Below are 18,886 nucleotides of genomic sequence, written 5' to 3' on the forward strand. Positions count from 1 at the left end.
TCTGATAAATATTTATGTGATATAGCCAATGGGTCGCACATAAAACTCTTTTCTTAAAACGATTAAAAATTTCTAATTATAATAGGGTCTTGCAAGCTCTGGAACAATATGTTGATTTTTTTTTAATTTGTTTTAAATCTCAAAAATCTTTCGGCACACTGTGCTATTTATCAAATATTGTAAAACACAGAAGCAACACTGTAAATTATTAATGGTAATAATTTTAAATTGCCTGACTGGGCAAATAGGTACAAGACAAGACAACTGTACGTATGTGTGTGTGTGAATGTACTACTATGACTGTCGCTCATACGCCATATGGGCTCAAATTTATGGAGTAAATAATTTATTTATCCAACAGACACATAAATATTCTCACTTTTCAAAAAAAAGAAGTTTAAAAGAAAAGTACAACAACCATTTAAACTTCGGCTTGCTGTAAAGGTTTAAATGCAGTATATAATTTTTGAAAAACAATTTAATGGGTTTAAGTGGAATTTGTGTTTACATTAAAGGGAGAATTAATGGCAATTCCATATAGTGAGGAACTTGACTGTCATGGAAATGAATCATCTTGGCAAGGATGTAAAAACTTTTGACGGTGAAAATGCAAGTGGATTGAGATGGAGATATAAAAAAACAAGTAAAAAAACATTAAGTGCGGCCGGGCCAAACTTTTAATACCCTCCACCTTAGGGTAAAAGAAACATTAGAAGAAATGTGGCAAAAACCATTAAAATACCGATTATGGGGAGGTACCGTTATATGGGGGCTATACCAAAACGTGGACCTATAATTACAATGTTTCGCCACCGGAGCTGGAACCCATTATGACCCACAAATACCAATTTTTAGACAAATCAGTGAAAAAATGTGGCAAAAACCATCAAAATACCGAATATCGGGAGGTACCGTTATATGGGCGCTTTTTTAAATCATGGACCCATGCATGCAATGTTTCGCCACCGGAGCTGGAACCCATTATGACCAACAAATACCGATTTTCAGACAAATCCGTGAAAAAATGTGGTAAAAAAAACTAAAATACTAAATATCGGGAGGTACCTTTATATGGGGGCTATACCACAACGTAGACCTATACATGCAATGTTTTGCCACACGCTCAGGGACCCGCTATGACCTACAAATACCAATTTTAAGATAAATCCGTGAAAAAATGTGGCATAAATCATCAAAATACCGAATATCGGGATGTACTGTTATATGGGGACTATACCAGAACGTGGACCGATATATCTCATTTTCAATACCAACCATCCTAGACACAATGCAAATAGCTCTGCTAAATTTTGGAGCTCTACGTCAAATAATGTGGGCTGTATCGTGATTTCAACAGACAGACAGACGGACAGACAGACGGACAGACAGACAGACGGACATCGTTAAATCGACTTAGAATTTTATGCTGATTATGAATATATATACTTTATGGGGTCTAAAACGAATATTTAGGGATGTTACAAACGGAATGACAAAGTTAATATACCCTCCTTTCCAAGGTGGAGGGTATAAAAATCATTCGAAATTTATGAAATGTAAATAAGTTAAAAAGTATCAGTCAGTTTTGCCCATAGGTGTATACCCTCAGCCAATGTTCGAGTATTTCGAGTGTTTTGAATTCTGTTATGATTTTTCAAATTGTTGACCCTCTAGGGAGTGGGTTCCGAAGGAATAGGTCAATATTGTCTATTTCGTATTAGAACGAAATAAATATGATCTAAATATTACGATGGGCCAGGTTTAGACTATATTGGGTACATTCTTCACTTTGCATGAGATATACGATAATTTTAAGAAAATATTGAAATGCGCATGAGGTACCACATATAGTTGACCAAAATATTCCATTTTCATACTTCATCTAATACAGATAGATATATTGGTATGGGCAAAACTACAAGAAAATCGAACATTTATATCCACTTTTATTCGAAATCATAAATTCCATATTAATCTCAGGTTTCTGGTTGAAAGAAATATTTAGATAAAGCTAGTTGTAAAAATTGTCGACTTGTTTCAAAAAAATTATGACAGATAAAAGTATTGAAAATTGTGACCCTTTGTGGGTGAGGTGCCAGAAGAGGATCGCAGATGCATATCATCTTCACAACATATCTTGGTTGGATGCTTATTTCGGTTTCTTTGGGCGTTTTGTTTTTCAAAATCATCAACCCCATGTGGGGGAGGTACAAGGAGAAATGGCCCGATCTCTACCATCTCTGTAACAGATCTTGTGTTGATGGAAATATTGAACTGCGCCAGATCTGAATGGAATCGGATGTTAAATTCGACCCTGGTTGAAAGAAATATCTAGATATAGCAAGTTGAAAAGAATCGCAGTCTTGTTTCGCAAGTTATAACAGATAAAACTATTGCAAATTGTGACCCTCTGTGGGTGAATAGATTTTGGGTTAGCAAAAATATTTGGTTGTGTAAAATTTGAAGAACGAGGAATGTTTATTTCGCCTTTTGTTTTTCACAATTTTGAATCCTTTATGGGGAAAGTACCAAAAGGAGTGTACCGATACCTCCGATTTCCATATCAGTTCTTAGTAAAAGTAAAAGATTAAAGTTATGATCGTTTTGATTATTAACAAGTAAATAAGCTGTAATTTCGGCCAAGCCGAAATTTGAATACCCTCCAGTATTCATTACGTATTTCAAATACCAAATTTGAAACTATTCCGGTGAATAATGACGCTAAAGTCATCAAAATACCGAATATCGGAAGGTACCGTTATATGGGGGCTATACGAAGACCTGGATCTGTACAGCGAATTTTCTTTCGTAGATTGAAGTATCCATTACGAACTTTAAAGACCAAATTTGAAACAATTCTGGTGAAAAATGTCGCCAAAATCATCAAAATACCGAATATCGAAAGGTACCGTTATATGGGGGCTATACAAAGACGTGGACCTGCATAGATAATTTTCTGTCTTAGGCTGTAGTATCCATTACGAACTTTAAATACCAAATTTGAAACAATTCTGGTGAAAAATGTCGCTAAAATCATCAAAATGCCGAGTATCGGAAGGTACCGTTATATGGGGGCTATACGAAGACGTGGACCTGCACAGATAATTTTCTGTCTTAGGCTGTAGTATCCATTACGTACTTCAAATACCAAATTTGAAACTATTCCGGTGAATAATGTCGCTAAAATTATCAAAATACCGAATATCGGGGGGTACCGTTATGTGGGGGCTTTACCAAAACGTGGACCTACATGGCCCATTTTCAATACCAAAAGTCCTGCAGACGTAACATACATTTGAGCAAAATTTTATCAATCTACTTCAATTCGTTCGGAAGTTAGAGCGATTTCCACAGACGGACAGACGGACGGACATCGCTAAATCGACATAGAATTTTATGCTGATCAAGAATATATAAACATTGTGGGGTCTAAAAAGTGTATTTCGAGGTGTTACAAACGGAATGACAAACTTAATATACCCTATAAGCTATGGTGGAGGGTATAAAAATTGTGACGCTTTGTGGGGGTGGTACCAGAAGGAATGGTCCGATCTCTACCATCTTTATAACAGATCTTCTGTTGATGGAAATTTTGAAATGTTCCTAGTCGGAATGGAATCGAATAATAATTTCGTGTTTTATGAACTTCACGGATATTCAAAATTTGTACCCATTGTGGGGGAGATACCGGAAGGAGTGGACCGATATATCCCATCTTCACAGAAGATTTTGTATTAGTAGAAATAATAGGATGTGTGAAATATACAAAGACCCGGTTGCTTATTTCGGATTTTATAATCGTTTTGGTTATTCAAAATTTTGACCCTTTGTGGGGGAGGTACCTGAAGGAATGGTCCGATCTCTACCATCTTCATAGCATATCTTACGTTGAGAGAAATATTGAGGTGTGCCAAGTTTGACTGGAATCGGATTTTGCATTTTATTAACTTCATGAATATTCAATATTTTGACCCTTTGTGGTGGAGATAACAGAAGGAGTGAACCGATGTATTTCAACTTCAAATCAGATCTTGGATTGATAAAAAATATTTTGATACGTGTAATTTAAAGACAATCCGATTCTTACATCACATTTTATAAAAGTTATAATTATTCAAAATTTTCCCGTCTTGTGGCAGGAGAGATACTTGATGGATGGGGGAGATACTTGATGGATTTAACCGATGCTATCCATTTTCGCACCTGACCTAGCACTTATGCAAATATTTGGATTTGCAAAGCTGGAGCAAAATCGGATTATCATTTCTCTTTCTGTGCAAAAAATATTTTTTTTTTTTTTTTAAATGTCGACCTATTGTGGGGGAGGTAGCAGAAGAAGTTGACTGATTTTGTCCATCTTAACACCAGACCTTGGCTTAATATAAATATTGGGATTTGTGAAATTTGAAGACAATCGGACTCTTACATCACATTTTATGAGAATTGTAATTATTCAAAATGTTGACCAATTGTGGGAGAGGTACTTGATGGAGTGGACCAATATTATCCATTTTCACACCTGACCTAGCACTGACGCAAATATTAGGATTTGCAAAGTTGGAGCATAATCGGATTATTCTTTCTATTTCTGTGCAAAAAAAATATATATTTTTTTAAATTTCGACCTTTTGAGGGGGAGGTACGAGAAGGACCGATATTGACCATCTCCGAACTCGATCTAAGTTTGACAAAAATATTACGATGTACTCAGTTTAGACCAAATCAGATACTCCCTGTGAGAGTTATCGTGCGCACCAGCCAGAGAGACAGACAGACGGATTTGGTTCAAAGAGACCTAGGTTCTAAAATCCGTATTTCGATGAAGCACGTTTTGGCCGTATCAAATTATGTGTACCCTCTTTAGCCATATGGCTCAGTGTATGAAAGTGGCGTTTCAAAAAAAAAAAAAAAAAAAAAAAAAAAACTGGAAATATGGTAAGAATATGGCAAATTTCATGACAAGCTATTTTTAAACAAATCCCCTACAAAAAGGACCAACAAAACATTGTTTTAACAATTTTACATGGCATAATAAATTTATGAATTCAAGCATAAAATTCACACGGTCCAACTGGGGCTTCTAAAGACAAAATTTACACCCTTGGTAAGGGAATTAATTAAAAATATTATTAACATTGTTCTAGGAATTTTCAACATTTTCTTTTGTTTAATAAATTCGAATACATTTTTTCACACCTAATTTCCATTTGTTTTCTTTCTCTCCATTTCCATTTTTATACCCTCTAGCAATGCTTCGCGCGCCTCGGCTGATATTATATTCGAAAGTGATAAAATCGTAACAGCAACTAGTGGTGTCATTGGCAGTGGGCCAGGTGGTATCGGCGGCAAGGCACAAATACCCGTCTATAAAATTGCCATGCTGGGAGCATCCGGTGTGGGTAAAACAACGTTAACGTATCAATTTACAACATCCGATTATATTTGCGCCTATGATTTGAGTTTGGGTAAGTGAAAACAGCAAAACCAAAAAAAAAAAAAAAATACAAATAATAATGAAATTGAAAACGAAATGAAAACAATATGTAGTGCAAAATGGAAAGGAGATGAAAATGAAAATATTTCAGTTTATATAAAAAAAATAATAAAATACATTTGGTGTGAGGCACGTTCTGTAATAAGAGATGGCATTTCTCATTTGGAATATTTGAAACAGATGTTAAAGGTAACATACCAGAAATAATTTTTTCAATGTGTTTAAGAGTAAAAAAAATATACATATACAATATAAATAAAAAAATATGACTGACTAAGAATCACAACTTAAAGAAAAAAGGACGGGTTGAAAAGTATAAGTCAATTTACCAACAGATAATGTTTATCCGAAGTAAGGGTTTACATTATTAACAAAGAACAGTTATATTCATAAAAATTCAAAAGTTTTGGTAGGACGTCTTATAAATAATTCCCTGAATTTTGCCAGAAGAGTCCCAAGAGTTCATGCACGACCCACGATTTTGTACCACAAATATAAATAAATTAAAATATATTCTTAAGGGAACCTAGTAGTCAGAGATATACCTACATAACGCATAATTTTTGCCAGAATGTCCTTGTCGTTCCGAAAAAGAAGTGTTATTTAAAAATCCACGATTTCTTGAAATCTTAAAAATATTATAGAAATCACCAATTTTTGTGGGAAAGTCACTGGGAAATTATTTGTATTAGGTCTACGATTTCTTGGCATGAAGTTTTTCTTTTCGGGAAAGCCCACGTGATGTCTTTAGAATTGCAGTTTTTAAAATTGTGCCCAATTTATTATTTATTCGAAAAAATCTGAGAGAATGTCAATTTTTCAATTAAAATCAGTGAGGAAAGCTCATAAGTCGTGCGGTGCCGACTATATGATACCCTACACCACTATGCATATTTAGTAGAGCTCTCGTAAAAGAAAGGTTTTGTTTTGGGCATTGCTGAGTCCTATGAGATATCTGGTACAAAATATGATTATGGTAGAGTGCATATTCCGAAAGTTGAAGATTTAAACACCAAAACGGATGAAACATATATATGGGAGCTATAGCTATATCTGAAGCGATTTTCACCAAATTTTAAATATTATCTTCTTGAAAGTTAAAGTACAAGAAACCTAAAATCGGACGAAGTTATATGGGGGAGCTATATCCAAATCTGAACCGATCTTGATAAAATTTGAATAGTGTATTGCTGGGCTGAATCGAATATCTGGTACTAAATATCATTTTTGTCTGATGAAACATATATATGGGAGCTATAGCTATATCTGAACCGATTTTCACCAAATTTGAAGCACATGCTTGTAGGCTGAATTCGGTCGGATTTAGCAAAATTCTCACCATTTGGACTAATATTAGCCATTTGGTGCACAAAAAACCTAAAATCGGATGAAGATATATATGGGAGCTATATCTAAATTTGGACCTATTTTATACACCTGATTAAATGAAAAACTTTTTACGGGGGATATATGAAGATGTGGGCCTGCACATGTAATTTTTTGACATAGGCTGTATTACCCATTATGCACTTTAAATACGAAATCTGAAACAATTCCTGTAAATAAAGTCGCTAAAACCATTAAAATACCGAATATTGGGAGATATTGTTATATGTGGGCTATACGAAGACCGGGACCTGCATATCCAATTTTCTGTCGTAGGTTACAGTACCTATTATACCCTTCAAATACGAAATTTGAAGCAATTCCGGTCTTTAATGTCTCTAATAACATAAAATCGCCGAATATTCGGAGGCACCATTATAAAGGGTGCTATACGAAGACGTGGACCTGCATGAGGACTGTCATAGATTGTAGTACCCATTAAGATCTTAAATATGAAATTTAACACAATTCCCTAGAATAATGGGGCTAATATCATAAAAATACCGAAAATCTGGAGGTACCGTTATATGGGTGCTATACGAAAACGTTGACTGAAATGGCCCATTTACGAACTTAATTAGTCTTCAAAATACACACATCTGCAAAATGTTAACCTTCCACCTCAATTCTTTCGAAAGATAGCATGATTACAATAGACAAACGGATATCGCTAAATCGACTCATATCTGATTATGAATATACTTTGTTGGGGCTGAAAAGTTACAAACGGTATGACAAAGTTAACAGTATGGTGGAGGCTATAAAAAACGGTAAAGAGAGGTCAAAAACATGATACCCTACATTAATAATCATATCCATCCGTAAAAAATAAAATTTTATATTGGGTACCAGCAAGTGGCAGCTGCTTCGTCAGCGAAAAGTCGACCCACATCGAATTTTTCTGTACACAATTATTTCATCGTCTCCATATTACAACAGTGGTGAACTTCCGAATTTGATTTTTTCTAATGAGAAAAAATTCATTGTCCAGCAGTTTGTAAATAAACAACATGATCGTGTTTACTTGCCAAAGAGTTCAGCTGAAAATGTGCACCTTCGGTTGGCCACCAGAACTCAAGCGCCGGCCATGGTGATGGTGTGGGCCGCTATAACAGCCGATGGTCGCTCTCCGTTCGTATTAATCGACCCTGGCATCAGAATAAATACCAAAATATTCTGGAGAGTGTATTAAAGCCTTGGGCATGCAAACATTTTAAGCGCAAACCTTGGACATTCTAAGAGGACTCAGCAGCACCATCGTACTCAGCACGCGCCACCCAAGAATGGTTACAATATGAGGTTCCTCGCTTCACTTTCAGCGCATAATGACCACCAAAATCTCCGGATACCAATCCGTTGGACTATTGTGTCTGGAGTATTTTGGAAAGCAAGGTTGGTACGAAAAAAATACCAAAGTCTCGACCACCTCAAGCAAGTGCTTCGCCGGGTATGGGCCAACATACCGCAGAGCAACATTCGGGCAGCGTGTGACGGTTTCATTGGCCGCTTGAAGGCCATTATACGTGCCAAAGGTAACCAATTCGAACAAATCTAAACTTTTTCTAAAATTTGATGCTATTACTGACATCTTTGCTTTAATAAAATTAAAAAAAAAAAAAATGTAAAAATTATGGCGTTTGACTTTGTTGCAGTTTTTTATCTCACCCTGTACATATGAGGTTCAAGCTATGGCCTCCATTGCATTTTAGAATTTTTAATTCCTTTACAAATTTTTTAATTCACTTAAATCATTTTTTTATATTTAGTTTAAAAATGCTTCATCTATTAATAAAATGTTTTCTTTACCAAAACAATTCTGTAAGGGGTCTATTTAAGAATTTTGTCTAACTATCTACATCTACACAAACCCCCCTACCCTACACTAAGACACCATCTATGTTTATTTAATTGTTGTCATTCTTTCTGAAATCTTCATTATAATTGAATATTTCCACACACACACCCACATATCTCCCTTCAATTTCAATATACACATTTCTCCACATACTGTATCGTATTGTGGCTGGCTTCCAGTGTACTACTGACTTTAATTAAATTCATAGACTTCTAATGAAATTTATCGAAATAAATGTTGGCTGGCATGAAAGCTTTTCGAATTCCGACATGTGTTTTTGGATGCTCGGCAAAAGTTTTTCCACAATCTGTGGGTTTTGGGTTGGAATGTTGGTGAAATAGAAATAATTAAATCTATTTAAATTAAGTAAATAGTAAAACTATGAGATTAACATGTGTGCGGAGGGTGGAAAACAAAATTTGGTTGAGGTATAAGGATATGATAACTACAATATTTCCATATAGATAATTAAAAATATTTTTATATCCTCCACAACAGGATGGTGGGTATATTAAGTTTGTCATTCCGTTTGTAATACCTCGAAATATACATTTTAGACCCCAAACTATATATATTCTTGATCAGCATAAAATTCTATGTCGACTTAGCGATGCCCGTCCGTCTGTCCGTCTATCCGTCTGTGGAAATCACTCTAGCTTCCGAACGAAATGAAGTAGGTTGATAAAATATTACTCAAACATGTACTATGTCGGCAGGACTTTTGGTATTTGAAATGGGCCATGTAGGTCCATGTCTTCGTATAGCCCACATATAACGGTACCTGCCGATATTCGGTATTTTGATGATATAGCGACATTTTTTACCGGAATTGTTTCAAAATTAATATTTAAAGTTCGTAATAGATACTACAGCACAAAACAGAAAATGGGCCATGTAGATCCACGTCCTTGTATAGCCCCCATATAACGGTACCTCCCGATATTCGGCATTTTGATTATTTTAGCGACATTATTTACGGTAATTGTTTTAAACTTTGTATTTGAAGTTCGTAATGAATGCTACAGTCTATGACATAAAATTGTCTGTGCAGTTCCACGTCTTCGTATAGCCTCCATATAACGGTACCCCCCGATATTCGGTATTTTGGTGATTTTAGCGACTTTATTTACCGGAATTATTTCACATTTTGTATTTGACGTTCGTAATGGATACTACAGCCTATGCCAGAAAATTGTCGGTGCAGGTCCACTTTTTTTAACCACCATGGTACCTCCCTATATTTGGTATTTTGATGATTTTAGCTACATTATTCACAGTTTTTTTTTCAAGTTTCGCATTTGAATATTGTGATAGCTTGTGAAAAAAGTTGCCTATACAGGTCCACGTCGTCGCATCGACTCCAATATACGGCTACATTAGGTATTTTCAAGATTTTAACAGAATTTTTAACGGATTTTATTTTTTTGAAAATTGTTAAATTTGTACCAAATGGTGGAGGGTATTCAAAGTTCGGCCCAGTTGAACTTACAGCTTTTTTACTTATTAATACGAATTTTTATACCCGCCACCTTGGAGGGGAGGGTATGCCCGGTGGCGAAACATTGCATGTATGGGTCCACGTTTTGGTATAGCCCCCATATAACGGTATATCCCGATATTCGGTATTTTAATGGTTTTTGCCACATTTTTTCACTGATATTGTCTAAAAAATTGTATTTGTAGGTCATAATGGTTCCTAGTTCGTGTGGCGAAACATTTGTTTGTATAGGTCCACGTTTTGATATAGTCCCCATATAACGGTACCTTCCGATATTCAGTATTTTGATGATTTTGGGGACATTTTCCAATGAATATGTCTAAAAATTGGTATATGTGGGTCATAATGGGCTCTAATGTTTCCTTTATCCTAAGGTGGAGGGTATTAAAAGTTTGGCCCGGCCGAACTTATTTTTTTTTTTACTTGTTAAATTCTGTACTTATCTTTTGCATAATTTACATCAAGTAATTGCATTTTGATAAAGACATGGCAAAACTTCTCTTCAAATGTAGATAACAAAAGTCCAGGTCAAAAAGGTCAACTGTTTCGGTGGAGGAGTTCTTAACTTTCCTTTCGCATGACGTTGAACTGAAAATTTAAATTGCTTTAACGCAAAAATCTTTTTGATAGCCTTTAAATCTAATTACAAGTATTTGTGTGTTGTTATTGTAAAATATGTAAATGACGAAATGGTGTTGTTCTCACCAGGCTACATGACATTGTGCGCCATTTGAACCTTGACCAGAGAAGTCAATGTCTGTTGCTAATGATATACCATGGGAAAAAGTTTAAAGCAATTTAATTATATCGTGCATTGTTAAGTTGAAATTATTTAAAGTTTATAAGGATATAATGTATGTATGTACAGGGTGAGATAAAAGAACTGCAACAAAGTCAAACGCCATAATTTTTACATTTTTTCCTAAATTTAATTGAAAGCAAAAAATGTCGGAAATAACATTAAATTTTAGATTTTTGTTCGAATTGGTCACGATTGGCACGAATTATGGCCTTCAAACGGCCAATGAAATCGTCACACGTTGCCCAAATGTTGCTCTGCGGTATTTTGGCCCATTCCCGGCGAAGCGCTTGCTTAAGGTGATCGACACTTTGGTAATTTAGTGCCAAACATGCTTTCAAAATACTCTAGACACAATAGTCCAACGGATTGGTATCCGGAAATTTTCGTGGCCATTGTGCGCTGAATATGAAGCGAGGAACCTCATTTTGTAACCATTATTGGGTGGTGCGTGCTGAGTCCTGTTGGAATGTCCAAGGTCTGCGGCGAAAATGTTTGCATGCCCAAGGCTTTAATACAACCTCCAGAATATTTTCGTGATAATGTTCGGAATTTATTCTGATGTCACGATCGATTAATACGAGCGGAGAGCGACCATCGGCTGTTATGGCGGCCCACACCATCACCATGACCTGCGTTTGAGGTTTGGTGGCCAACCGAAGGTGCATATTTTCAGCTGACCTCTTTGGCAAGTAAACACGATCATTTTGTTTGTTATCAAACTGCTGGACAACGAATGTTTTCTCATCGGAGAAAACCAAATTCGGCAGTTCACCACTTTCGGCCAAGCGAAGCAACTCTTTAGCCCTTTGGAGTTTATTTCCTTTTTGTTGCGGTGTCAGGTCTTGCACTTTTTGGAATTTCAACGGCTTTATCCCGAGCTCATTTTTCAATATTTGCCAAATGGAATATTGCGATATGTTCAGCTCACGAGCCATTTTTCGGCAACTGCGACGCGTGTTTCGATCAAGTTATTTGTTTACTTTTCGAATCATTTCTGCTGATGTTGCTGTTTTCTTCCGTCCACTTCCTTAACAACGGGCTACGCTGCCAGTATATATGGTAACAAGCGATGGGACGAGACACAAAATATTTATTCAAAATTATATGCTGGAGTGCTCTAACGATAGCCACTTGTGGTTTTCCAGCCAAATATAAAGAAATTAGACTATCACGCTTGAATTCCATCGCGAATAACTTTTCTTCTGGAAAATTCTCACCAAAGTGCCTTTGTACACCTGCAATCAACACAATGAGCTGTCACTGGAATAATTTTAACAACTGTCGGACGAGTGCCTTAAAAATGACAGAAGTCGGAAGTTGGTTTCAGTTTTTTTATCTCACTCTGTATATTAGACTTATTTAGGTCCCTCGGAACCTACTCCATAGAGGGTCAACAATTTGAATAATCATAACAGAGTCAAAAACATACATTGGCTGAGGGTAAAATCTACTGATACTTTTTGACTTGTTTTATATTTGAATTGGAGGGACCCAATTAAGTCCATACCAAATGTTGCAATTTTTGCAATTTTTGAAATATTCAAATATTTGTTTTTTTTTTTTTTATTTCAAAAACATATTCCCATAACCAACCAATTAAGGCTGTTGGCACTTTTCGAAAAAACATAACCGACAGGTATTCATTCATTCATTTATTCCAGTTTTACGCGGGCCTGAATTTATGCTGCCGCGAAAAAAAACAACAACAAACAGTTGAAATGCCTTTTAAATGGTTTGCGAAAAAAAAACTAGGCCAGCGAACACAACGACCTTCTTTCTTCCTCGCAGAAGAAGAAGTTTACGTTTTAATGGTCATGTTTTACAATTTCAAAATTCATGGGGGTTCAGGTTTGCTCTGGTTCGCTGTTTTGCCATGTGTTGGCGTTGTGTGTTTGGGTGCAATTTTTATACCCTCCACCATACTATGGAGGGTATATTAACTTTGTCATTCCGTTTGTAACTCCTCGAAATACTCATGTCAGACCCAACAAATTATATTTATGATCAGCCTAAAATTCTATGTCGATTTAGCGATGTCCGTCTGCCTGTCCGTGTGTCTGTCTGTTGTAATCACGCTCTTCGAACGAATTAGGTTAGAAGGCTAAAATTTTGCACACATGTTTATTTTTCCAGTAGGCAGGTTAAGTTCGTAAATGGGCTATGTAGGTGCACGTTTTCATTTAGCCCCCATATAACGGTACCTCCCGATATTCGGTATTTTGATGATTTTAGAGTCATTATTCACCAGAATAGTTTCAAATTACATATTTAGAGTTCGTAATGGAAGCTGCAGCCTGTGACAGAAAATTGTCTATGCAGATCCAGGTCTTCGTATAGGCCCCATATATCAATACCTCCCTATATTCGGTATTTTGACGATTTTAGGTACAATACTTACCTAAATTGTTTGAGATGCAGTATTTGAAGTTCGCAATGGATATTACAGCCTGTGACAGAAAATTGTCTATGCAGGTACAGGTCTTCGCTCAGCTCCGATATAACGGTACCTCCCTATATACGACATTTTGATGACTTTAGCTACATTATTCACAGTTTATTTTAAGTTTCGAATTTGAATATGGTAATGGCTTATGACAAACAATGCCTCTGTAGGTCCACGTCGTATAGAAGCCAATATTAGGGCTTTATTCGGGATTTTTAAAATTTTAACAGAATTTTTTTTTAAGGATTTTATTATTTGTTCCAAATGGTGGAGGGTATTAAAAGTTCGGCCCGGCCGAAGTTAGCTGCTTTTTAAATTGTTTGTGTTTGTTTATCAACTTATTTGCGAAAATCTAGTTGCAGGACTTGTGTGGTGCCATTAGAATTTTATATTTATTTTGTTATAGTTTTACGGGTTTAATTTGTGCCACAACAGTTTACGTTGGAGCAAGTAAGGCAAGGGTTATAAAATCGAGATGATATTTTTAGAATCTTAAAATTATAAATTTATAATATATAAAATTTGTATTGGAAATATTTTCAATGCTAACATCTGACTACCTTGCATTTCTGATGTAAGGAGAACGGGGAAATATTTACTCTTTTTATTTTAGATATATCCCCATTTAATAACCCTATTTTGTGTGGTGTGGCTCTGTATGCATTTCTAATTGCCTGAACCTGAGGGGCCATAACGTATGCCATCCGACAGCAAATCCTTGGCGGAAACATTGCACGTAGCAATTGTGTTTGTTTATCAAACAAATCTGTTCATTTACAGTTAACGGCTGGAACATGGAAATTTCAAAAAAAAGGCCAATGGAAAGTGAATGAAGTATTTTTTTATTGGCGGTGTTTTAATTGCGAATTTTGTGTGGGTTTAAGGTTACGGGTCTGTTTTGCCAAGCCAAAGTGTTTACAGAAAGTTTATTGCTATTTTGGTAGATAAATTATCTATTCTATTATAGTGATAATCCACCGACACACGTTTAAGCAGATTCGACTAATGGAAGGGTGTTTTGATTTGAATTTTAATAGATTTATCTTCAAAGGGAGGGTATATGACATTTGTTAGTCCATTTGCAACACCCTGAAATTCATTATCAATTTGGCCATGTCCATCAGTCTCTTCGCATTTCGGTACAATTATCCGCACGTCAGATAGCGTTACGATGTGCAGCTTTCAAAAAATTTCATATTTACATACAGGGTGAGATAAAAACAAATAAAGAGGCTGTAAGTTCGGCCGGGCCGAACTTTAAATCCCCTCCACCATTTGGTACAAATTTGTCAATTTACAAAAAAATAAAATCCGTTAAAAATTCTGTTAAAATCTTAAAAATACCGAATGTAGCGGTATATTAGGGTCTGTACGACGACGTGGACTCGGACAATATTCAAATGCGACACTTGAAAGAAATCTGTTTATAATGTAGCTAAAATCATCAAAATTCGGAATATAGGGAGGAACCATGGGAGTTGTAAAACGTGGACTTGCACAGACAATTTTTTGTCATAGGCGGTAGTATCCATTACGAACTTCAAATACCAAATTTGGAACGATTCCGTTAAATAATGTCGCTAATATCATCAAAATACCGAATATCGGGGGGAACCGTTATATGGAGGCCATACGAAGACGTGGACCTGCACAGATAATTTTCTGTCTTAGGTTGTAGTATCCATTTCGAACTTCAAATGCCAAATTTGAAACAATTCCGTTAAATAATGTCGCTAAAATCATCAAAATACCGAATATCCGGAGGTACCGTTATATGGGGGCTATATGATAACATGGACCTACATGGTTCATTTACGAACTTAACCTGCCTACTGGCAAAATATACATGTGTGCAAAATTTTAGCCTTCTATCTCAATTTGTTCGAAAGATAGCGTGATTACAACAGACAGACAGACAGACAGACAGACGGACAGACGGACATGGCTAAATCGTCTTAGAATTTTACGCTGATCAAGAATATATATACTTTGTTGGGTCTGACATGAGGATTTCGAGGAGTTACAAACGGAATGACAAAATTAATATACCCTCCATAGTATGGTGGAGGGTATAAAAACTGCAACTAACTTCAGACTTTTGTAATTTCTAAGCCACTTGTACGACAGTTGTTATTCGTAATGGAATTCAAGCGTGATAATGTGATTTCTTTATATTTGGCTGGAAAATCACTAGTGGCTATCGTTAGAGACCTCCAGCATTTAAATGTGAATAAATCTTTTGTGTCTCGTACCATCGCTCGTTACCGTGAGACTGGTGGCGTAGCCCGACGTCAAGGAAGTGGACGAAAGAAAACAGCAACATCAGCAGAAATGGTTCGACAAATAAAGAAGCAACTTGATCGAAACCCGCGTCTCAGTGGCCGAAAAATGGCTTGTGAGCTGAACATATCGCAATATTCCATTCGGCAAATATGGAAAAATGAGCTCGGGGTAAAGCTATTGAAATGTCAAAAAGTGCAAGAACTTACACCGCAACAGAAAGAAAATAGACTCAAAATAGCGAAAGAGTTGCTTCGCTTGGCCGAAAGTGGTGAACTGCCGAATTTGGTTTCTCCGCTGCGATGAGAAATCATTCGTTGTCCAGCAGTTTGTAAACAAACGAAATGATCGTGTTTACTTGCCAAAGAGGTTAGCTGAAAATGTGCACCTTCGGTCGGCCACCAGAACTCAGGCGCTGGCCATGGTGATGGTGTGGGCCGTCATAACAGCCGATGGTCGCTCTCTGCTCGTATTAATCGATTGTGACATCAGAATAAATGCCGAATATTATCGCAAAAATATTCTGGAGGGTGTATTAAATCCTTGGGCACGCAAACATTTGGGCCACAGACCTTGGACATTCCAACAGGACTCAGCACCATAGCACTCATTACGCGCCACCCAAGAATGGTTACAAAATGAGGTTTCTCGCTTCATTTCCAGCGCACAATGGCCATCAAAATCTCCGAATACCAATACGTTGGACTATTGTGTCTGGAGTATTTCGGAAAGCAAGCTTGGCACTAAAAGATGCCAAAGATCGATCGATCACCTCAAGCAAGCGCTTCGCCCGGAATGGGCCAAAATACCGCAGAGCAACATTCGGGCAGCGTGTGACGGTTTCATTGACCGTTTTAAAGTCATAATTCGTGCCAAAGCTGACCAATTCGAACAAATCTAAACTTATTCTAAAATTTGATGCTATTTCGGACATTTTTTGCTTTCATTTAATAACATTTAAAAAAATTAAAAATTATAGCATTCGACTTTGTTGCAGTTTTTCATCTCACTCTGTATATCCTGACTTCTGCTATAACTATTCTTATTGTTGACTCTCTATAGGAGTAAGTTCCGAAGAACAATATTGTCCATTTCGTATCGTACCTAAATAAATATGATATAAATATTGCGACGTGCCAGGTTTGGACTTCACTGGTTACTTTCTTCACTTTGTATGAGATATGAGATAATTTTCAGAAAATGTTAGAATATGGTCGGCCGAAGTACGCCATTTTCTTACTTCATCTTATGCAGATATCTAAATTTTGACCCTTTGTGGGGGGAGGTAACAGAAGGAGTGAACCGATATATCCCATCTCTACAGCAGATCTTGTGTTAGTAGAAATAATGGGATGTGTGAAATATGAAGAGAACCGGATGCCTATTTCGTATTTTACATTCGTTTTGGTTATTCAAAATTTTGATCGTTTGTGGGGGAGGTATCAGAAGACCTCTACCTTCGTTATAACAGATCTTGTGTTGATGGAAATATTGATCTGTATGTAAGTTTGAATAAAATTGGATGATAATTTCACGTTTTATGGGCTTCAAGGATATTAAATAGGTTTGTCCTTTGTGGGAAGGAACCAGAAGGAGTGAATCGATATATTCGAAATTCACTCCAGACCTTGGGTTAACAAAAATATTTTGATGTGTGTAATTTGAAAACAATCGGACTCTTACATCACATTTTATGAGAATTGTAATTATATAAAGTTTTTACCCTTTGTGGGGAGGTACCAGGGGGAGTGGACCATTATTGTCCATTTTCGCACTTGACGTAGCACAGACGGAAATTTTAGGATTTGCAAAGTTAGACAAAATCGGATTATTGCTTCTCTTTCTGTGCAGAAAAAGTATTTTTTTTTTTTTTTTTTTTTTTTTTTGAAAATTTCGGCCTTTTGTGGGGGAGGTACCAGAAGGAGTGGACCGATATATTTAATCTTATCACCAGACCTTGGGTTAATAGAAATATGGGGATGTGTGAAATTTGAAGACAATCGGACACATAAATCACATTTTATAAGAGTTGTATTTATTCGAAATGTTGACCTTTTTTGGGGGAGGTACTTGATGGAGTAGACCGATGCTGTCTATTTTCGCACCTGACCTAGCACTGACGCAAATTTTAGGATTTGCAAAGTTGGAGCAAAATCGGATCATCCTTTCTTTCTGTGCACACAAATATTTTGTTTTTGAAAATTTCGACCTTTGGTGGGGGAGGTACCAGAAGGAGTAGACCCATATTGCACATCTCCGAACTCGATCTAAGTTTGACAATAATATTACAAATTTGAATCAAATCGGATACTCCCTTCGATAGTTATCGTGCACATCAGCCAGCCAGCCAGACAGACATACGGACATACATCGCTAGATCGCCTCCAAATATCCTGAAACGGTCTCGTCCAAAGAGATCTAGGGGTCTAAACCGTTATTTCGATGACACACCTTTTGGCAGTATCAAGTGATATGTACCCTCTCTAGTCATATGGCTGAGGGTATAAAAAACATGAAATGGGATGAATATATATACCGAGAGATATATCCAAGTCTGAACCGATCTATATAAAATTTAGTAGAGGTATTTCTATGCTGTATCTGATAGTTGGGTGGAAATATCGTTGTAGTGAGAACATTTTACGGGTGTGAGAGACTTAAATATAAAATCAGATGAAAAATATATATGGGAACTATAGTTATATCTTGACCGATTTGCACTTCTTCCAAAATCCATCCATTCGGTGTTATATTAGCAATTTGGTGCACAGAAGTTTCTATAGAAGTTTTAGAACTTTTTCTAAAGAAAATTATTTTTTGTTTTTTTTTTTTTCAATTCTATTTTATTTCTGTCGAATAAAATCGGGCGATTCTTTTTCACTTCTGATTCTTGAAAACGTTTTTTGATATTAATATAATTCCACATAAAAAATCCTTATTTCCACCGAATATTTAATTGAAAATAATTTTTCTCTTCAATTTCCATTCAATTCTGCTGTTCGCAATAATTTTATGCACAACAAAGAGCCATTTTCCAACAATCAAATATCGTTGATGATTTCTCATTTCGCACAGGTTCACCATGCGAGATATTATAAATGACTTACGTGACATGACTCCATCAGACG

General features: G+C 36.2%; 1 protein-coding gene across 1 annotated transcript in view; it reads left to right on the forward strand.

The window, feature by feature from the left end:
• LOC101900511 (uncharacterized) overlaps positions 1-18,886 on the forward strand; it is a 262,228-nt gene that overhangs the window by 226,332 nt on the left and 17,010 nt on the right. Inside the window, exon 8 of the mRNA XM_059121898.1 lies at positions 5,248-5,465. Coding sequence (XP_058977881.1) covers positions 5,248-5,465 — 218 coding nt within the window. The remainder of the gene's footprint in view (positions 1-5,247; positions 5,466-18,886) is intronic.

Source organism: Musca domestica, unplaced genomic scaffold (genome assembly GCF_030504385.1).
Source record: "Musca domestica strain aabys unplaced genomic scaffold, Musca_domestica.polishedcontigs.V.1.1 2, whole genome shotgun sequence".
Classification (NCBI taxonomy): Eukaryota; Metazoa; Arthropoda; class Insecta; order Diptera; family Muscidae; genus Musca; species Musca domestica.